Genomic DNA, 23,783 nt, shown 5'->3' with positions numbered 1-23,783 from the left:
ACAATGTATTGTTGGCTATTTCCACAAATATACCCGTGCTACTTGTGACTGGTTTTGTGATCCAGGGTCACATATGTTGACAGGGATCCTTAGCCTAGTGTGTCACATTCAAGTTAGTGAGTAAGACCAGCTCCAGTATGGGTCAATAAACAGAAGAATTTGAAGGGCGCACACCATACATGCAAATGAAAAGATTCAATACTAACCTCTAGCCTCTAGCCAACCCCCTTTAATTCATTGGCGAGCTCTCCGCACACACAAACAGACGAATGAAAACAAACACAGGTGCACACAGTTCCACTATCTCTGAAGCCCAGATGGACCTTCTCCCCTCAGGCGGCCATTAGCAGAGCGAAGGTGAGTTTCAGAGGAAGAGGAGTACACCCCGTATGATATGACCTGTCAATCATGCACACATCATCAGAGGAGTATGAAAAAAAAAATTGCATTTAAATTTGACTATAATATCATATTGTGCGGGAAATGCTTTAATAATGCAGCGGTTTTGGGCCGAAGTGTCTGTCGGTACAGATTTTGAAAAAATATTCTAATCGAAGGAATACGTTTAAACTCCAGGTGAATGAACTGAAAAAAAATGAATGATATTGAAACTGATCAAATGTAACAATATCTTGAATCAAAGCATGTGTGTCCGTCTGTCTTAACAGCTTCATCTCTGACAGCCTGTCAATGGCCTGCTGGCGTGGATATTACTGGGCTGAAAAACAACTCTATCACACTCTGCCAGAGTCTGTTTCAAGAACAAACTGACGCTCAAACGCAGCAGCCGATGGTCCTTATGACTGTACTGTGAAGGGTCATGTGGGGTTTTGGTAGTGAGGGGTTTTTACGGCGCCTGTCAAAGTGCCAATTTGATTTAGTGCCCTGACTTGACGGGGGCAACACATCAAACACTGATATAGAGAGATGAACCAAGAAGGAACTTAAAGGAAGATGGAATGAACAAAACCAGGAGGGGAAGGGAGTGATTGTGCCGTTAAAATGCCAGTGATGTCATCCAGCACTTATTACGAGCCAGCAGCAAACCGTATCGCCTCAATGGACAAACAGAGTAACAACAGTGGTGGAATGTGGGAAGATATTATGAGATCAAGTAGAGAGGGAAATTAACCAAGTAATGTCAAAAACTGCATAAAACAACAAAAAAAATTAAAAACGCCCTCTGTGCAATTTGAGACCTTATTGAAGGTGAATGATAGCCATGATAAACCAGCTCAGAGGCAACTTTTCAGTTTTTATTAGTGGGTTTTACTGCATGGAATGTAATTTTTATTTGATAGAGTGTCTGGGTTGGAAAGAGAGAGAAAAGGGAGAAAAAGAGAAAGGTCTGGTAAAGGAACAGGTGCACCAAACTGTTCTCCCAATGTCTTATCTCAGCATCTTTTTAAACATTAACATTTATTTAACATTGCCTCAATGCTTTTATAACATCTCAACAAGTCCAAATATCAAGTCCTGTCCAGTACAACTGGACAACATAAAACACTGAAAAAGTCCTCTTGCCTCCTGAAATCAGCATTATTTATAGAAATACTGTTAAGCGTTAGTTAGAAACAGTCTTTATCACACTTCACTTTCAAGACATCTCAAATTATGATATTTAGTTAGTTGACAATGTTTAAAAGTAAACAAATAAATCTAACAGACATTATTAAATGACTATGTAAAATGCTGAAACAGGGTTTAGTGTCTTTGTGTGTTGGCTATTGGAATTTTTTAGTTAGGTATTGAAATGGTTTGGGTGGCTTATATGTCAACACTAATCGGGCCAGATGGCTTGTCTTTGCTCAACAGAGAAGCTGGACAAAGAGAAAAAATCCTGCTTAACCCATGGCCTGGCTAGTAGAGGAAGTGATTTATGTCTTAGGATTCAGGCAGTAGAGTATATTACATAATGCTGGTGTAAAAGAGAATTTATACATTGATAAAGTCACTAAAAAAAGAAATGAGTAGGCTTGACAATGGTTCCTCCAGGCATGCAGGGGGCAGTAGTAGGAAATGCATCCCTATCGAATACCACAATAATAGACTTCTGTATGAAAACTGATTTAAAAGACATAGTTCCTGTGAATAGTTGTACACCAAAAAAAAAAAAAAAGGAAAATATTTGCAGACTTTGTAACAAACAAAACAAAACAACAACAAAAAACTTCTTCCTTCAAAAAATAAGTACTGATTTCGCAGACATAACTCAAAAAACAAAGCGGAATAAAGTTCTGCTTAGATATTTAATTTACTTGCTAAAAATCTCTTAAATAAAACTTCCTTTTTTTCGATTTTTTTATTTTTATTTGATGTCTTCAGTGATTTAAACACAGCGTAGTCTGATTCCCAAACAAATTACTCTGAATGTTTCTCTTATTAGTACATAAAAGTTATTTTCATTATTTTTGTCTCAAGGCTTGTGGGACTTAATCAGTGTATTTCCTGATTTTAAATTGGTCGTATTTTATATGTAATTTTAATAAAAATGTATTAATGTTAAAAAGTATGAAAATACTAAATCTTACCACATTTTTGACATGTTTAGTCTTTTTATTTGATACATAGTTGGAAGTAACTATTGGACTGCATTTATGCCACCATTAAAAAGTCTGAAATGTCATTAAACTCCATTTAACATCAGACTGATGAGGACAGTAAATGCAATAAAAATCGTATTTCTTTTTTCCCCCCAAATATATTTTCCTCAGAAGTACTAAAATAATCGTCAATGGAACTGTTAAGGGGAATCAGAACCATAATTGTTCAGTTCTTTACAGTTCCCATTGCTAGTCACTATTGAGGGTTACCATGGCCAAGGGTAGGGTGGGTTCCTTCATTTAGACTATTCTCATTTGCTCAATCTACAAACAAATCAACACTGTGGAAAGCAACAAAATGTGAAGAACAAAACCATGAAAAACCTTAAAAGAAATCCCATAACAGAATGATTAAGGTGCCATTTCTGGTTTTTAGCCATTTGATGGCAAGAAATCCAATAAATCAACAAAGAAAGCTCAGGTCACTCTGGCTTGTAACATACGATCTCTTCTTACATCTCCTGATGATGTCATGTCTCTTCCAGTAAAATAACTCAGGTGAACTGTGGACCTGAAGCCTCAAGCTGGCACGGTGATAATGTCAGAGATGGTTCGGAGACATCACCCGAAATGTGATAATGAGAGTCGTGTTGAGATTGTAACCAAGCAACGGGTATGTGTAACACTCAAGAGGATGTGGAGAGTTTGGGAGTGAGTTAATTTAGACGCAAAGTTGCATTGTCCGTCTTAGTCCTGCTGTTTTCAGCCTGAATCACAGTCACAAAGCTTTGAAACACATAAAAATGCACAGCTGGAGTCCATCTGCAGGGGTTAACACATGAAAACACTAACTGCTGTAATGTGAATGTGCGTGTTAAGTGTGTATAAGTTTTGCATTGTGTGTCTATGGTAAGTACGCAGTTTATCATGGCATACACAGTACTTCAAAAGCCCGGGCAGAAAGCGAGAAGCCCTCAAATCATCATGAGTGACGGACTCCCGCGCAGCGCTGAGGGGTTTTTCTTCGACCGCTTAACTTTGACCTCCAACCTCTTGGAAATCTCAGAAGAGTCTCCATCTGAACTAGTCGATCATCCGTCTACACCTCCTCCACATGCGATTCCTTCTCCTCACATAAAAATGTTTAAAAAACCTCAAAAACAAACAACCGGGCGCTGAGGAGTTGTGATAGGAAGCTGATGAAGTGGGGGGAATGAAAAACTGCTTCTTTGATGCACAATAAATAAATCAGATTGAGGTCCAAGTTCAGAAAAGACAAACATTTACAATCGGATAAAATGAGAAAAGGAAAATAAAGAGGGGCGAATTCACTAAACTGTTGCGCTACTTTTGTGTGCGGGACACTCTGCGTCTCATTCACTAATCACCCACAATCCAGTTTAACAAGCTGCAATCTGCGCTGGAATAGTATTAAAAATATTCCGATAAGTTTTTGAATTATGACATTTTTCCCTTTTCAGCACTAACATGCTTCCTTTTTATGCAAATTAACCTTATCGTACAATGCGCAAAAACCTTTTGTAATAGATCCTGCCGACTACGCCAAAAATGTTAGATTGTTCCAAAGCGCATGGAATATTGGATCTAGTCTTCACCAGATCCCGTTAGACGACATCTGTTTTGTGTGGTATCGAAAACTGTAAAAAAAAAAAAAAAAATGCAATTAGCATTGTGCTAATATTTAAAAGAGATTTTTTCCTAAATTTTCTAGTGATAATGGCAGCAATAATTCATCAAATGATGATCAAATTACCAAGAAATGGGAACATATATTGACGCACAATGGAGTTTGAAACATTTTTGGCATTTTAAAAATCTTAGTGATGATGTACAGTGTCAGTAAAATATGGCAGATTGTGCTAGGCTGCAACTCAGCCTTCAAGATGGGAAACTATGGTATGGAAATTGCGTTCCGATCTTCTGGGCACGTTTGCTTTAATGAATGAGGCGCTAAAACAATGCAGACAGCATGTGCAAATAAACCACGCAATCAATGCAACGCAATGCAATTAGTGGATTTCCAACCCCCCCCCCAGTGTAAAAATGTATTAAGTATTTATATTATTTATACAGTTTTTTTTTTGTTTTTTTTCTAAAAGTATGAATCACTTAAAAGTCTCACTCTCTACTGTTTGGTTTTGAGGATAAGCACAATAATTCAATTACGACCATCGGACGTATAAAGTCGTCTCAAACAGGCATGTGACGTACATTCACTTGCACCTGAGCACATGTGAAATCCGTGACCCGCCCGCCTCATGACGCACACAGAGACACACACACGTGTAAATAAACGCAAACACGCTGCTATAACATAAAAGCTGTATTTACAGCTTTTCTATACGGTACGATCAACTCAACTTCAGGTCCAAGTTCTAGTAACGCGTATAGGCTCTTACATACAGAGTCACTTGCGAACGTGTGTGAGGTACGATAAAGTCAGGATGGGTTGTCTTTGTGCTCGCTGATCTCATACTTTATAGTAAACATTGGCTGGACTCTGAGTGGGCATCTCTTGAACGATGTAGACGGGGTGTCCGTAATCGCCGCTGACTTTTTCGTAATGGGGGCAGTATGCAGAGTCAGAGGTCCGCAGGGGAATGATGATGTCACTGGGCTCTGAGCCGTTATTGTTGCCCCCGCCGGCCCCAGTTGCCGCCCCGCAGGAGCTGCCCCTCTTTGGGGTAAGAGAGGACAGTGTAAGGGCAGGGTGGTGAGTTTCAGAGTGCTTGGCTTTCCGTCGGCGGTAACACACCACGGCGATCACTACAGCGACCAGGACGACGAAGGCTCCCCCCGCACCACCGGCAATTAGAGCGATGTTAGAAGCGGATACGGCGTCGCTGTCTCCCCTCTCACCGGCCTCACCTCCATCCCCCCCTTTAGATCCACTTTCTGTATCTGAAGAAGAAAAGAGCAGATAAATCAATGCTTGCATGGACCAGATATCCACGTGCAGGACTTTTGAAGCTCACTTCCTATTTGGCTTTATCTTCTACGAATAACATCCTGATAGTATTTAGATTAGATTTGATTTAATCCATCACTAGCTTTGATTTCAGCCGGCTTGAATTAAAAAATGCCTCATGTTTGGCTTCAACACTGCTGGTTTCTCAAATGTTTACCTTATGGAGATCAACCAGTTCAGTCTAAGCCTCCAAGATATTAAAAATAGCAATTCAAAGAACACTAGACAGTACGCTAACATGACAACAGATGCATATGCAGATGGTATCAAGGTTAATACATAAATGCAGTTGAAAGCAGACCTCATTGGGATTTTCACTATTCAAATTGTTTACTTGGCATCTTTCTGAGCTCAGGGTTCCATGTTTCACACTGTACTTTTTTAAACCCGGGTTTATATTCTATTTAAGGGTTATTTTAGTATTATTTATATACTATTATAGTATTTATTAGCTTTTATGTTTATAAAAATTTTAGTTTCAGTGCTTTTGTAATTTTCATTTAAGTTTTAGTAATAGTAGAACTTCTTATTCTATTTCAGTTACTTCCCAAGGCAAGATTTCTAATTTTTGTTCAAATTTTTCATCTAATATTTATATTTTATTTTACCTTTATTTCATTTAACAAACACGATTTTCAATAGTTTTAGTTAACACCAACAACACTGTTAATATTTGCATATTTATGAAATTTAAACATCAATTGAAACGTCACCACATAAATCCACTGTATTTGTCAAAAGTCTTCTACGGTACTACAAAAATAAAGAAAAAAATTTGAAGGATAACGCAGATGAAACACTAAACTAAACAGAGTGAAAATTTCTGCAACCGCACAATGTCCTTGAATATTTAATGAGGGCTTGTTGCTTATGGCATATGGAGCTGTTGTGCTCACGGGGACCCAGGTTCAAGTCTGACCTGGGTCATGTCCCGAACCCTTTTCCCTTCTCTCTCCCTCCACTTTCCTGTCAAATATCCTATATAGTAGAAGAAAATAGTGAGAGTGAGAGCATCCGGAGCGGCTTTTTTAATTTTATTTTTATTACTACAGTAAAATGTTGCTTAATGCAGGATTAAAAGTGGCCTTAATTCTGGGTTACATTTTTTTTTAAATCCAGGGTTAAGCTAATAAGTGAATGTGAAAAGCCCTTAGAAATATTGCTTTGGAAGCGGTGTCCCAGGCTATTTCTGGTTGTTACCTGGGGTTCTGCTGTTGGGTCGGCCTGGATCAGGTTTGGGTTTTGGGGGAAGGCCATATGCAGCTATGAAAGCAAAAAAAAAAAAAAAAAAAAAAAAAAATTGATGTGAAACACCAAGTACATTTTGATGCATGGTTCAATTACTTCAATTATGTGAGCGAGTGTGTGCTGGTATTGACACAACATTTATTGAATTTTGTCTGAAACTCTCCCTCAGTGCATACTGTGGGTTGATTCATTGATGTGCTTTTGGAGGTGATGATGATACTCACTCTGTCCCACTTTGAGAACCAGCTTCATCCCTCGTGTCACGCAGACGCCGCCTCTCATGCTGTCGATTCCTTCTTTTGAACCGTCAGAGGTAGCTATGGGAAGAGGTTGAAAAAAAAAACAAAAAAAACAGAACAATATTAATGTCAAGGATTTTTCTTTAAGCATTTCAGATTGTGTGCAATGACAGCTGACTGGAACCCTGTGACTTAGCAATAAAACATTGGTTTATGACTCCATTACTTCACAGCAATGTGCAGCCACTCAATCATGTAAAGGACTAGCAAGCATAACTGGCACTTTCTACGAATACAGTACACTCTGGCATCCAATTACTTTTTTAATTAATCATCAGAGGCACAAATCATGTTTTTTGCTGATAACTATGAGATATGTTTGATAAGCTAACATACAAAGCATGAAAAGTAGCAGTTTTAAGCAAATCACATGTCTGTATCCCCCTTTAAAACTATGATTTTGGCCTGTTTTAAAAAACAATTAAGTTTTGATATAATCTGTTGAATTGACTTGATTCACTGTAGTTGTTATTTGTACAGCGCTTTAAACAATACACATAGTTTTAAAGCAGCTTTTCAGACTGGATTACTACTGTATATTGTGATATGTATCATTAATGTTTGTGAATTAAGATTTTGGTCAAATAATTCACCATTCTGCTAGAAAGTTACTCTATAATTCTTAATAAAAAGTAATAAAAAATAAATTAAGCTGGGTTCCACATTTTGCACACAATCCTGATAACACATGGTTTGGAAAGGAGCCAGCATGAAAGGAAATAAAATAATCTAATTTAATTTCTCAATTATGAGTGCATTCATCAAGCTCAACTTCTAAACAACTATTTTGATGTTTATTTAAAATCTCACAAAACAGTGAAGTCCCTTTTTTTGTGTGTGTACGAGGTTGCAAAATTCACAGATCTCATAAAACAAACAAAAAATAAACAGCTCATGTAATATTTGGTTTGACCTCCTAAGGGTTGAAGATCAACATTTTCTGAAGGTTTAGCATGCTTTCACTGTCCATTTGATGACATTTAAAAGAATTACTGAGCTGTTTATTTTCAAATTAATTTAAGATAATGTAATTTTAAAGAGTTTAATTTAGTCAATATCAAGTCATACAGAATATATGAAACATACATATTCATTCAACTATATGAATACTTGCTGTCAAGTAATAAAACATTTTAACAATTAATACATTAATCAACAAATTAAAAAGCATTCAATAAATTTTGCCTGACATAAAAGTTGCTTTAGAAGTCAATATTTTTGCCGTTGTGACTGAGGTGGTCGTCCACACATGATGCGTTCCTGTATGCCAGCGAGCTTGGTGGGTTTCTTAGTTGCTTCTTGCCTATTTAGTACTTGCTTGTGTCTGGGCTGCTTTGTATATGGGAAACTGTCTCTCAGGAATAACAGAGACTCGACCGCAACTATGTTGCCTTTTAACCATGTATACAATCATCCCTCAACACACACACACACACAGTCTCTGAAACACACAGTCATCGCATCTTCCAGCCTTCACATTACTAAATATTTCATAGGTGAGGCGCCTCTCTGAAAAACTTGGTACTTTATCCATGTAAGTCTGAGTTACTCAGCATCCATCCAAGCACTGAATACTGCATTCAAACAATGTTCAAGCTCCCTCCCCACAGTACAAAGAGCTTCATCTTCAAACTTATTTTCCTTTCCAAATATAAAGCCCGCTCATGAGGGCGATATTGAATTCTTCACTGCAGAAACACTTTGCATTTGAACCATTCAATATTTTATTGAACCTCCGAATGACACACGGTAATCTACAGCGCTCAGAAAGCACGCCGCTCGCGTACAAAGACTCTTCTCATCCAAAATATCTCTTCATTATTACGTTATTAGGAAAACATTTACAGCAGACGGCTGAGGAGCACATGCAGACGAGGGGTGCCAGTAAACATTCGATAGCTTTTCCGCTTGAGGGTAACAGTTTTATTTTAGGTGAAGCTTGATACAAAGGAACTGAGGCTGAGTTGGGCTCCGTATTTGCGCCGGTTGATTTACGGAGTTTATTTTTAAAGCACTTGCGTGCAATGGCGTTTTTCAACAGATTTAGGATTTGTGAGAAATGGTCTGGATTCAATACAAATTAAACAGCATCTGTGACATGCTGTCAATCACTACCGAAATTCATTCAGACCATTCAACAATGCACAAAGGAAGTCTAAGGCATTCAACAGGGTTTATTAGAAGAAATGCGAAGCTCTTATATGTTAAAACGTTTATATTAATTCTTCTGTACAAAAATGTGTTTTATTTGAGTAATAAAGTGTCTAAATTACCATATTAAGTGGAAGGACTACTGTTCAAGGCAGATTAACATCTGGATATGTGTCACTGACATACACCGTTCAATAGGGGGTCAGTAAGATAAAAATGACAAAAAGTATGCTCGGCAAAGCTGCATTTATTTGAAAATACAGTAAAACAGAAATATAGTGAAACATTTTTATTAAAATAAGTGTTTTCTATTTTAAAATGTAATTTATTCCTGTGATCAAAGATACATTTTTAGCATCATTACTCCAGTCTTCAGCGCCACATGATCCTTCAGAAATCATTCTATTATGCTGATTTGCTGCTCAAGAAACAATTCTCATAATTATCGATGCTGAAAACAGTTGCTTAATACTTTTTGTGGAAACCATAATAAAAAAAATTCTGGATTCTTAGAAATAGAAATCTTTTGTAACATTATAAATGTTTTTTACTGTCACTTTTGAACAGTAGTGTAATTCTTGTCTATGTATACACTGCCTTTATGGAATCATTGTGTATTCAAGTATACAAAAGAGGAACATTTTTATGTAACTTTGAACAGACACTAAATATCATTAAGAATATATAAATGATTAAATCGTGTGGATAAATGATCAAAAGTCTGCATTTTAATTTGCTAAAAATGTAATCCACTCTGGTAGACCTCTATTATAAGTGCACTACTTACAAATGTCAAAATCAAGAACAACAAAAACGCTTGGATTTCATCCAAAGAGCCTCTTACTATAAAGCCAAATATTACAATCACCCAAAACTGACTTAAATAAAGAATAATCTTTAGAGAATAGACACAGCCTATAAAAGATTCACCCCCCTCACATGTAAACACACACAAAAATGCATACAAACACACACTCATGGATTGAATCCAAAAACATGACCTTTTTTGTGCTCACGGCAGTCATTAGTCAACATGCTGGAGGTGTAGAAAAAATGATTCATCACCTAATGGCTCTCATTTTGTTCTTCACCTCCCTCGCTCTTTCTTTTCTCCCAGTAGGGATGCAGAGATGCTCAGTAAAGGTGTAAATGCTGAACTTGAGCAGCAGACAGAGGAACAGCGAGTTAAAGAACCATGTCACGGCACCAAAATCATGTCAGTCAATAGCAATCCCAGAGAATTCTTGATGCCGATTTTGATACCACATAAAAAATGAATATGCTAATGAACCAAACCATTTATTTAGAAAGTAAAACAAATATATAATATACAAATATTAACAAATAAAATTAAAACAAAGGCATGTAAACAGCAAAACAAAGTTAAAAAATGATTCATATTCTCACGCATTTATTCAAGAAAAATACATTGAAAAAAGAAACAAATTAAGCAAAAAAGATAGAAAGATATAAAATTAAGTAAAAAAGTATTTGAGGCCAGGTCTCTATCTAGAAATGACTAAAATATATACACAAAATAATACAAAAAATACAAAAAACAAAAACAGAAAAATTTAAATAAAAATGATTGGCATAGCCTAGTCCTCACTGGATCCAGCCGTTTGAACAAATCGAATGAATGAGTCCATTGCTGCATTCCAATTCACCAATAGCTGAAGAGTAGGCCAAACTACTTTGTCATAACTGCATCTTTAACAAACCGCTCAGTCGCTTAGTTATGTGCATTCTGTCACCATTTAAAACAATCATCTTGTCACAGTTAAAATCCTCCACATTCAATTTAATTTAATTCCCTATTGTTTCGGAGAGAAATGTAGCTTGTTTTCTGCCAGTTGTTGGTCTTTCATGCAGAGAACTCTCCTCATGTGTTTGCAATTTGCATAATGATACATGTAAAAGTTAATGACCAAATGTATCATTATAAAAGTTCACAATGCTTTTGCAGATGAAATATAATGTGAATAACATTGAATACATATTTTCGTCCGGTTAGATACCGATTATTAATCACTCCTAAGTCTTAGACTCCACACTAAGTAAACCTCTCTACTTAAAGGTGCTCTAAGCGATGTCACACGTTTTTTAGGATGAAACATTTGTCACATACAGCAAACATTTCCTCACTATCCACAAGCTGCCCGTCCCCTGAACACACTGTAAAAAAACGTGGTCTCTGTAGAGAGCTCAAGCTCCCCAAACGCCAACAAAAACAAACTGGGCCAACCTGCACCACGAAACATAAAACTTTCTCAGCCAAATTTAATGTGTGATTAATTCGATTAATTAATGACAGACGCTTGACAGCCCTAAGACTTTGTTGGATCTGTGTTTTTTTTGTAAGAAGAATATTGTTGTGATTCAATAAACTATTTGTTAAACTTAAGTAAAAAAATCTCTCTCACTCACTCACTCACTCACTCACTCACTCACTCACTCACTCACTCACTCACTCACTCACTCACTCACTCACTCACTCACTCACTCACTCACTCACTCACTCACTCACTCACTCACTCACTCACTCACTCACTCACTCACTCACTCACTCACTCACTCACTATATAAAATAAATGCTTTCATTTTCAAATAATTTTTTTTCACAAAAACATGTGAGGATCTGAAAGCAGCTTGCCTGTTGCAGTGAGTCTATTAAAACATTGAGTCTGTAGTTTATCACTGACTTGGTACCGAAGTACGTAGACTTTTGACATCCCTTCAAGGAACTGAGAAGAAAGAGGAAGAGGGTGAGCGGAAAGGTGAGTGGGCGTAGAAAAACAGTAGTCTGGAAGGTTCTGATGATGGTTGTGGAAGACAAGAGGCCGTGGGTTTAAACAGAAGATGAAAAGCAGACATGACACACACTGCAGTGCAGACTTTACAGTCTACATGTTCATAGACGAGAAAGAACAACGGATGAGTTCGGTAATTGAGACGATGATCTGCGGTGATGTAGAGAAAGGCATGTCTGGAACAGGGGGAAAAAAAAAAACTGGCCGAAGAACATTTTGAAACGACCCACATACTGACCCGCTCCACCACTCTCCTAAAATTACCCTGCGCCCCACACAACCCCCACCTGAGAAATGGGGATTGACCCATGATGACCGGTGATGGAAACAACAACAGCTCGAAAATATGGTTTTTAGCCCCGACAAATAAGGCCAACGGCCAAGTCAAACTTTCAGCCCACTAGGAACTAGCACAATCTGTTTGGGCTGCACAAACCCAGAGTAATTTTCCCTAAGTAAGCTAAAGTTCCTGCTGGCAAGAGGGCCTCCATGACCTCATTATCTTGCAGCTGTGCCAGGGCAGGCCTAAAGGGGGCAGCACGCAATATGAGACACACTGTGTGTGTGTGTGTGTGTGTGTGTGTGTGTGTGTGTGTGTGTGTGTGTGTGTGTGTGTGTGTGTGTGTGTGTGTGTGCGTACTTATGTCACTTTTGGGTACATTCACCAGGATATACACCAGTAAACTGAGGACCACCTTAAAAATTTAGGACATTTTGTATGTCCTCATTTGTTTCACTATAATGGCATTCAGCATGCTCTAAAATGGTGTCCAGACTTAAAATCTCACTTGTCCCAAAAAATCACTTTTAAGTGATTTGTGTACCTGAAGTGTCAATAAAAATTGATCAAAATGTATGGTTCTCTGTTGAATAGTCTTACTCCCCATAACATCTAGGCATTAATTCCATAAGTCATTAAATTCAGAATAGTAGTTGTCATAAACTGTCAAGCAAATTTTCTATACACTTCTATTAGACTTTTTTTGTCCTGAATTGTTGAATTCCAGAGGTGAATTCTGATTTTAACTAATGAAGGGGAATGTAAAGCTTTAGATCAACCAATGATCCACCAGTTCTCTAAAATACCTCAGAGTGCATCTCATGAAGCTTCATCTGGGAAGCATACAGACAGAGCACAACACAACACAACACAACACAACACAACACAACACAACACAACACAACACAACACAACACAACACAACACAACACAACACAACACAACACAGTGTTACACACTCAATGAAAAAAACAACAAGGAAACAAACAGGGTCAACAGCCGGGAATAAGAAGAATGTGTGGTGGAAGAGTACAGAGGTAAAACAGAGGAAGAGGTAGAAGAGGCCAAGATTCTGAAGAAATAAGGGCCACTATTGTAGATCATGTTCTCAATCATGACCTTATGGTCAAGGCGGGTCGAAAGGTGAGCCGAATGTTGGGAGATCAACGTGTGTGTTCTCAATCATTCAAACATTTGTAGACCGAACAGGTGTGCAATCAGACAGTGTTCACTATAGTGTAATACAGCATATTTACATTATATATTACAGCAGTCTACTTGCATTTTACATTATACAGTTAATATACTTTATAGAGACATAATGTAACACACATGTACATAGTGTGTCTTGTCTTTTTCTTTTCATTTTTTGACAGACCCACAGTAAGTCTGTGAATCCTGTCTAGTGTCGAGTAATGCGTACATGTGTACCGTTGAAATATGTATATATCATAAAGTGCAGTATTTTGTATTTTCAACCATTGTCATCAAAATCGTGGCCATAGTTTACTTCTGAAAATACTGACAGAGTACACTGTTATACTGACAACATGACAAAGTATTTTGACTATCTTGTTAAACAATGACACAAGGACTTGTCATTCTGATGGAACTGATATGGCCATATATTGTACTAAGGATTTTGAGCAAGTTACAGGCTTTTGATGGTATATTGTGTTCTGCTGTGTGTACGAATTGTTTTGAGAAATGCACTTACTGGTTTGCAAATCTTAAGGATGATTCAAGAAATGTACTAAAGCGACTGAGAAGAAATAGCTAGAGAGCAGTTACAGTAAACATTCTCACACATCTCATCTCTCTCTCTATATATATATGTATGGAGAGAGAGAGAGAGAGAGAGAGAGAGAGAGAGAGAGAGAGAGAGAGAGAGAGAGAGAGAGAGAGAGAGCAGTTACATCCATGAATCAAGCTGGCATGTTTTTTATTGCATGCATTTTATGGCATGCATTATTTTGTTCTTACTTTGATTTTAAAAGCCATTGGATCTGCACTAACCCTAACCCGTCCCTAGCCCTAGCTCTGCCTCTGACTGTCAGTCTGACTGAGATCTGCCGCCCTTCCCCCACAGCACTGACTCTGATCGCGCGTGCCCTTCCCCACAGCACTGAGACCTATGACTGAGACTGACTGCAGAGTGACAGAGATGAGATGAATGAACTAACAGACTGACGAGTGACAGAGTGATAGGTAATCAGAAGTGCTGCTCAAAAGATGTAAATCTGTTGCGTTTTTAAAGCACTTTTACTAGGTCTAGCAGCTTCTCTGCCCTTTTAGATATAATGAAAAATACCATTAATTTATTAAAGAAATAAAGAGAAGATCAAGTACACGTTGAAGTTTAATTCAGAGCCTCGAAACAATCCACACACCCCTCCCCCCATCTTAACTCAAATATTTGCCTTAAATTCTGAAGTAGTGGGACACTGATGAAACGACAACACAGACTCGTGCAGAACTGGAGATATATACCAGCTTGAATATCGGCCCTTCTGTGTGTTTGCAGACATCAATTTACTGTTTTGATTATTAAATGTAATTAGTAGAAAATAAGATGTCTGTTCAAGAGATCTAGGTTGTTCATTTAGACAGTTGTGAGCTCAACGTGCTCTTGTTTACAGCAGACCTGCACGATTTCAATATTCTTATTTGTAATTCTCTTAAAAGCTATTGTGGTGGTATTTCAGAAAATTAAGTGCACACCGGGCATTTTTTGCTTTTAAACCCGTGCTTGTACGGATAAGCGCACTGGCTCCTAGTTCGAGGCGGGATGGGCTCGTTTAAAAGTGATCATGTAGAAAGACTCCACCACAGTTTTTTTTTGTTTTTACGTTTGAAGAAACAGTACAGTGGTTAAATCAAAGATCCTTGTCAAAAGAGAATTTTCTATTAGGCCAAATAAATGTAGTCACAATTTCAACGTGAAATCCAAATACATAACTACGTCATTTACGCAAGTCAGAGACCGTGGGTGTTTTAAGAAGTTTATTTACTTCTCGATTGTATTTGAGTTTGCTTATCTCATTTAATGATTTGTTGTATGTAGGCATTGATCAGTAAATATAATTTTGTTATTTTTCATATAATAGTACTTTAGGTTCTACAAATGAATATCATTATTATTTTATATCTTTTATTTTATTTTATTTTATTTTATTTTATGTAATACAATATTACATTATTTGGCCAAAAATCTTTTTTCAGTGGAATGTTTTTTTTTAATAATTTATCTTCACAGAGCTTTTTTTGCACAATGACGGTGCATAGACACTTTATAGTATTTTTATTGTGTGCTTCAAGCTCCAAAGCAGACAAAGAGCACATTAAAAATAGTCCATATGAACCTAGCTGGTTAATGACTAAAAATCTCCCATATGCTGTAGCTCTTAAATGAAATATAGATTGACATCAATTGCGGTCACAAGACACACAAGAACCAATAGTTTTTGGCATCAATGACATTGCCATTTTTTTTTATATCTAAATGCCTGTTGTAGACTGGTCACACGTGCTGTCATTGAATAGAGCTCTGTGATATAATATAAAGATGTGTTCCACAGAAAAACACAACACAGGTTTGGAACAACATGAGGGTTAGTATGTTAATTATGTACGTTTTTGGGTGAACAATTCTAGCAAGATCAACAAGATTTTTTAAATATGCTTGTTTATTTCATTCAACCTTTTTATTTATTTTTTCCAGTCATTTCAAGAAAGAAAGTCGCCATGCTGGGAAATAAAAGATGCAAAAAACCTCTGCAGGATGCTGAGCATCACATTACCTGTGAATCCGACAAGCCTGGGCTTCAAGAGCAGTTCATCAGCAAATATAAAGGCAAGTATAGATGACTAAGCAGTTTAGTAATAACGTTAATCTACACAACTTTAATTTAAAAAAATGTAATGTGAGGCAATCATATGGTTGTTAGACCAACTAATATCCATGTTTCACAAGTTAAACAGTACTTAACCCAACTATGCATAAGCCGACAGTGCGTGGTCATGTAAATGCAGACTAAGGTCATCATAAACGGCATAAGCATAAACCAATCGACACAGCTAGATTTTTGCCCCTTATTCCAGATTTGCCCGGCATGTAAACACATTAACCTGCGTTCTGTGGCTTATTGAATTGAGCATGTGTGATGTGTGACAGGAAAGTGTCCTTATTGTGGATTTAAGCACATCCAGACAGAGCGAGCGTTTTCTTGACCCAAGTTTCTCATCTCATGCAGAAGTGGTACAGTCAAAATCCTGCATCTGATACTGCATGAGAGGAGAATATGAGTCAGTAAGTTTCCCGCTGAAATTCTGGAATACTCTTGGGCTTTATTTAATATCACAACTGACATGACATGAAATACACAAAGTCAGATACATGAATGGTTAGGTTTTGACGTCATTAACCTGATTTACTTATAAAGTCTAGTGGTTTACATGGTTATTGGATTGCATGTAAACCAGGACAATGGATTATTTCAAGAATATTTATAGATATTTTTTTTTTGTTATCAGTGTATCGGTGTACATGTAAACATGATCAATGGGTGTTGGTTAAATTCCTGAAATAAGGTCCAAGGTTAGCACAAGATCAAGATATTTTCACGTTTTATTCTACAACATAAAATACATTAGTAATACTCTCTTGTGAGTTTTTTTTAAAAGCCTTTCCTTGTCTTGTAAAAGGCGGTTGCTAACAAGTGTCTAAATGGGAGACAGGGTTGTCTGGGACATTAAACGCCATCAGCTGAACAGATAAACTCATCTAGTCACTTTCACAGCCTTGTTGTGTTTATAATCACACTCTTGCAAACTATTCTAGGTAGATTTAGGGATGTACGCGGCACACAATCAGTAAAACATACATTATAAGAATGCAGAAACATTATATATATTACACAGGGAGATGGATTTTAAAGCTTTAGAGTTCCTGGAGGCACCTTATCAACAACAACAACAAAAAAAACTCTATACTTTTATCTAAACTAGAAGCCAAATAAAACATCCATATACCACAAAGAAAAACTAACTGGAAGAGATGCATGTATAAACAAACAGAATTGTCTTTTAAAATAATGCAACACGGACACATTCTAGACGAGTTGTTGAAGCTTCATCGTGAGGACGTTGAGGTTTTGCAACTGTGGTGTAGTTTATAGAGTAGACTAACTTAAAGCTGCAGTCCGCAGTTTTTCCTCTTTGTCGCCATCTCTGTTCGAAATCTGCAATTGCAGTTATTCGCGGAATTATCAACTTTACGTGCGTTGTGCCTCGGCATATGCACAGCGCGGACGAATCCAATGTTTTGAGGAGAATGTACGGCTGTCAATCACCGCGCTGGTGGTGTGATACTCGCATTCGCAATCACAGACTCTACTTTTTGGAAGTATGACCAACATAAGAATTTTCACCGGAAAATGTCGTCTGAACAAGTAAGTAACATCCACTTTTGTTCAGACCAACTAAGGGGAAAAAGCATTGTAGTAAATCGCGCTGATTAAATCTAACGCTCGCTTATCATATCACGTCAAACCGTGCAAATTATACTTAGTTCTCAAATTCTTAATGTTAACAACATCAGCATTGCGTGACTACATTTAATGCCCTTCCGATATTTGTCCTTGTTTTCGCATGGGCTGGTTAGTCTCTTTTTTTCTCCCAAGTCTGAAGTCTTTCGCGTTTTACAACGGGTGAATCTCCAGTTGTCACTCCACCACCAACATCCTCACACGCAATATAGCCTACGAGCCGAGACACCTTCTTTATGTGTACAGATGTGACGTAATGACGCAAAGACATGCTCGAATTTCCAGCGGAAATCCACCAGTACCACTGGAATTAAAAACATTATTACAAGCTTACCATTTTGAATCGAGCTTCGGCAAGCACATGGTTTTGAACACTGGCTGGTTATGTACTTGCTCAAAAAATTATTTTGGATAATTTTTAACCCAAAAAAGCTACGGACTGCAGCTTTAAGCTTATTTCTGCAGTAATACAAATGCCAGTGGAAAATCCTATAGGGTTTTTGTGGAGGGAACCAGGAGAGGTGAACTACTAGGTTGGCCTGCAAAAATACATCATCACTGCAGCACTCTGTTCTAAAGCCATGATAATATTGTTTGTGTAAGAAAATGTATGTAATTTTAACTGTATAATTTTAAGACATGTATGATGTAAAGTATAAAATGCAAAGCATGCTTTGAGATTAGCCTGGCTATTGACTATGATCCTTCAGTAATTTCCCTTCTACATCATATAATGTACATCATATGGTAGAGAACTTTTAGTAACAATCAAAATAATAGTTGACATTAAAGAAACTGAAGCTAATGTATTTCTCCTCTTTGGGGCGTGGAGTTTTCAACGCTGGAGCTTTTTTCAGAGGTGATTTTGTTCTTGAATACAGAGGTGAACTTCTGAGTTCACAGGAGATTCTTGACCGAATTGAACACTACACTGAAGCTGAGAACACGTTCCTGTTTGATTTTCAGTGGCATGGCAAAAATTGGTGGTGAGTACAGAACTGTTGGATTGATGTAGAGGGATGCTAAAATATCTGGAAATGTAAGATATTTAGGGTGTGATCACGCCTATAGTTCTGTTCGCTTGGTTCGTTTGGTCCGGGTCTGCTTAGTGTTCAGATTAGCATTTCTATCGTCGAATTTAAGTTATGCTTGACCAGTCTGTCCTTTTTAGGGTCACATCTTCCTGTTTTTGGTTCGTTTACATGTCTCTGGTCCATGTTACGTTCATATTTCATTCTAACCGCACCAGAGTTCATTTGGAAGCCAACTGAGACCCATCTTTTCAGCGTCTCGGTCCGCTTGTTGGTGGCACCAGGTTTCAGATGGCAGCATTCACACTTATTCAAATGAACCGCACTAACAGTCTAAAAAAACATGTGTGAACACACCCTAATACTTAAAATTCACCATGAACTGACAAAGAGTACTGAGTATAGTTTCCTTGAGTCATCACATTTTTTCCCCCTGTATTCCCTAAAGAGAACAAAATGGTTAATTTTAGGCAAGGCAAGTTTATTTATATAGCACATTTCATATACTATGGCAATTCAAAGTGATTTACATAGAAAGGAATACAAATAATCACAAAATAAAAGCAAGGAAAATGAAAACAGTTATTCAAAATGCTTTATATAGAAAGGAATTAAAATGTCACACTATGGCAATTCAAAGTGCTTTGCATAGAAAATAAAGCACAAAATAAAAGCAAGGGAAATTAAAACAGTTATAAAAGGAATGAATTAAGAGTAAAATTAATTAAAGTAGTAAAAGATCATGCATAGAATAAACTTCTCATCTGGCAAAACACCGGTGTATCTTATTTTGGATCTTTCAATTTCCCCAATTAAGTGGTTTATGTTTCTCTCTTACCCAATTCTCAGTGCCATTTGAGTTCAGTTTAAAATCAAAAGGAAGAATACAGTGCAGTCAGTCGGACGTACAGTGCATACTCTGAGATTTTCCCATGATGGTCAGTCTTTTCTGTGGTTTTTCCCTCGGCGTGCCTATATAACTCTAGACGTCTCTAGAGAGATTAATTTTCACCTCAATTGAAAAAGGTGAGCACTCACAACTTGCTCACAAATTTGATCATCCAGACCCTTGGGATTTCCCCCACTACAATACCGTGGATTAACTAAACCCACCAGACTAGTATCCTCGTACTAATCTGGACTAGTATCCCTGTTCCCCTTCCATGTAAAGCACTTTGAGTACCCAGAAAAAGCACTATATAAATGTAACAAATTATTTGTATTACCATTATTATTGTTAATTGTCACCACAGTGTTCCTTTGACCATCATGAGTAAATCCCCTCAAGTACCTTTTAACAATTCAGACAGTTATAAAAATTATTAAAAGAGATAAACTGGCAAAACACTGGTGTATCATATTTTGTACAGCTGCTTGTTATACTGTGAGATTATCCCATGTGGATTGTATTGTGTCTGTGGTGATCTTTCGACGCGCCTAAAAAAATCTATTTGACGTCTCCAATAGACCCGATTTTTCTAGGACTGACTCCTTGGGTTCACTGCCCCATCAGTTCGCACCCCCAAAAACCCATTTGCTCGGAAGCTCTAGGAATGGAGTAATATATGTTTGTCTCTTATCCAATTTTCAGTGCCATTTGAGTTTAGAATCAAAAAGAAGATGCAGAAATAAAATAGTGTAATCAGTCGGACGCACAGCGGCACAGTACTCATTCAGTAAATACACAGCTAAACAGAAGTGTTTTCAGTCTGGATTTGAATGTGACTACTGTAGGAGCACATCTGATCTCTTCTGGAAGGTGGTTCCAGCTGGACTGGAACGGACTCGCCATGGTTAGAGTGAACCCTTGGTATTTCTAGTTGATGTGATCCTAATGATCTGAGTGATCTGCAATGTATTGAGGTCCTAGGCCATTGAGTGATTTATATACCAGTAATAATACTTAAAAAATCAATCCTAAATGTAACTGGGAGCCAATGTAAAGACCTGATGACTGGTGTGATGTGTTCATATTTTCTGGTTCTGCTCAGAATCCTGGCAGCAGCGTTCTGTATGAGCAGCAACTGTCTTATGGTCTTTTTGGGAAGGCCAGTGAGGAGTCCATTACAATAATCCACCCTGCTGGTGATGAAAGCATGAAAAAGTTTCTCTAAGTCTTGTCTGGAAACAAAGCATCTAATTCGTGCAATATTTTTTAGACGATATATGCTGATTTAGTTATTGCTTTGACATGACTACTGAAACGAAGGTCTGACTTCAGAATCACACCGAGATTCCTCACTTGATTTTTTGTTGTTTGACCCCTAGCGTCAAGGTATGCGTTTAGCTTGAGAACTTCATCTTTGTTTCCAAACGCAATGACTTCAGTTTTGTCTTTGTTTAACTGAAGAAAGTTTTGGCACACCAACTGTTCACTTCAAAAATGCATTGACATAGGGAGTCAATGGGGCAGTAATCGTTAGGCGATAGGGCTAACTAGATCAGTGTATCGTCTGCATAGCTGTGGTAAGCAATTTGGTTCACTTTCATTATTTGGCTCAGTGGGAGCATGTACAGGTTGAACAGGAGTGGTGCAAGAATTGAGCCTTGACGGACTCCGCATGTCATGGATGTCAATTCAGACTTATGGTCTCCTATACTCACGTAATAACCTCTCCCTTCTAAGTATGACCTGAACCATTTTAGGACTATCTCAGAAAGCCCAACCCAGTTTTCCAGCCTGTCAAGAAGTATGTTATGATCGACTGTCAAATGCAGCACTGAGGTCGAGTAGTACCAGAATCGATGTTTTGCCTGTATCAGTATTTAAACGAATATCGTTTATTATCTTTATGAGCACTGTCTCTGTGCTGTGATGTGGTCGGAAACCAGATTGAAAATTGTCAAAGTATCCATTTGCGATTAAGAATTGATTCAGCTGATTGAAGACAACTTTTTCAATGATCTTGCCTATGAAAGGAAGATTTGAGATTGGTCTGTAATTGCTCAATATGTTGCTATCCAGATTGCGGTTTTAAGGGACTTTGGAAAAGTCCCATAGAGAAGTGAGGAATTTACCACTTCTAAGAGATCTGCTTCTAAGCAGTTTAACACACTTTTGAAAAAGGAAGTGGGGATTGTGTCAAGGGCGCAGGTTGATGTTTGCTGTACTGTTTCTCCCAAAATTTTACCACGAATTTCTTCAAAATCAGACATGGTAACTTTCTGCGGATGTGGTCTGATCTGTCTGACCTCAGTGCCACACGAGGATATGCTGATCGCCTTTCTGATATTATTGATTTTCTCAGAGAAGGAAGCAAACTCACTGCATTTGCTGTCTGAGAGCATTTCACAGGGAATCTGGCTTGGGGGTTTGTTAGACTCTCAACAGTAGCAAAAAGAGTGCGTGTGTTGTTTCTGTTTATGTTTATAATATTAGAGAAGAAAGTCTGTCTAGCTTTGCCTAATTCCACATTGAAAGCATAGAGGCTGTCTTTGTAGATGTTATAATGGACTACAAGTTTTGTCTTCCACCACATGCGCTCAGCTTTTCTGCATTGTCTTTTCATATTTTGCACTGCTGTTTCTGTGAGTTTCCCCAAGGTGCTTTTTGTCTGCCACTCTTCTTCCTGACTTTCACAGGAGCAATATAATCTATTACACTCTGTACTTTTGAGTTAAAGGACTCGAGGAGAGAATCAACAGAGTCCGCAGATATGCTTGGTTTTAAAGATATGGCCTTCATAAATAACAGACTAATGTTCTCATTTAAGCATCTCTTCTTGACAGACACAGATCTAGCTTCAATAGTATGAGATCAATATGTCAAAGAAAATACAGAAATGATCAGACAGTGCTACATTCTTAATAACAATCGATTACATTTCAAGACCCTTACTGATAAGTAAATCTAGAGTGTGTCCACGATTGTGTGTGGGTCCGTGTACATATTGAGTCAGATCAAAAGTATTTAAAACAGTTTATTTTGCCATATTGGTTTCTGCATTATCTATGTGAATATTAAAATCCCCAGCAATAGTAAAACAGTCAGACTCTGAGGAAATTGTTGATAACAGTCCTCAGCAAAGGCTGGAGAGTTTTTTGGAGGCCTGTAAATAATGATAGAGCTGAAGAGCTATCTTCACAGGTAAGAAAAACAGTTTGATACTATTAATTAAATAGTGAATGCTAAAGACCTATATTTTTGTGAATTGGTGAATATTCAGGTGAATATTGTTTCGTGGCCACGAATTAATAATAGGCTACCTCAGCACGTTATACTAATTTGTTCCCTCGTTTTAATAAATCGTGGACACGTTGAACTAATTCCCTCCCTCATTTTGATTTAACGAATTACAACGTGGCCACAATATAGTAAAATGAGGGAACAAATTAGTATAACGTGCTGAGGTAGCCTATTATTAATTTGTGGCCACGAAACAATATTCACCTGAATATTCACCAATTCACAAAAATATAGGTCTTTAGCATTCACTATTTAATTAATAGTATCAAACTGTTTTTCTTACCTGTGAAGATAGCTCTTCAGTGAAGGCCGACTAGTGTTCTCGTACAGCTTTTTATTCCTTTTGCAAAGAAATTGCCGTTTTTTAATAAGCAGGACAAATTTCTGACTTTAAACAAATACCCATTTAAATGCTTAGGATGTTTGCGTTGTGAGAATGTACAGGGGGACTTTAGATTTTAAAACTGTGTCTCATTAGGCAATGTTTTTTCAGTCAAATCATAACATTTCCTATTGATTCAATAGAATGTGTGAGCTCACTAGGGAATACCAATATGGAGGCGCGGAGGCTTCACTGTTTATGACGTCATGAGCTATCCAGTCATTCTATATAGATCAGTGGAAATTACTTAAATGGTATGGAGTAAATGTAGCGCCTTTACTACCCACCTCTGCTAGTTAAAGGATTAGTTTACTTCAG

The 23,783-nt window shown here is 37.5% G+C and overlaps 1 protein-coding gene across 1 annotated transcript in view; it reads right to left on the bottom strand.

Annotated features, from left to right (window-relative positions):
• Positions 1 to 1,235: 1,235 nt before the first annotated feature.
• efnb3a (ephrin-B3a) overlaps positions 1,236 to 23,783 on the bottom strand; it is a 59,050-nt gene continuing 36,502 nt past the window's right edge. Inside the window, exons 3-5 of the mRNA XM_082158358.1 lie at positions 7,005 to 7,097; positions 6,733 to 6,795; positions 1,236 to 5,465 (exon numbers count right to left, since the gene is read on the bottom strand). Coding sequence (XP_082014484.1) covers positions 5,035 to 5,465; positions 6,733 to 6,795; positions 7,005 to 7,097 — 587 coding nt within the window. The 3' untranslated portion in view covers positions 1,236 to 5,034. The remainder of the gene's footprint in view (positions 5,466 to 6,732; positions 6,796 to 7,004; positions 7,098 to 23,783) is intronic.

Source organism: Leuciscus leuciscus (assembly GCF_965113295.1).
Source record: "Leuciscus leuciscus genome assembly, chromosome: 24".
NCBI lineage: Eukaryota > Metazoa > Chordata > Actinopteri > Cypriniformes > Leuciscidae > Leuciscus > Leuciscus leuciscus.
Note: the sequence above shows the minus strand (reverse complement) of the source record. Positions and strands in the feature narration are given on the sequence as shown.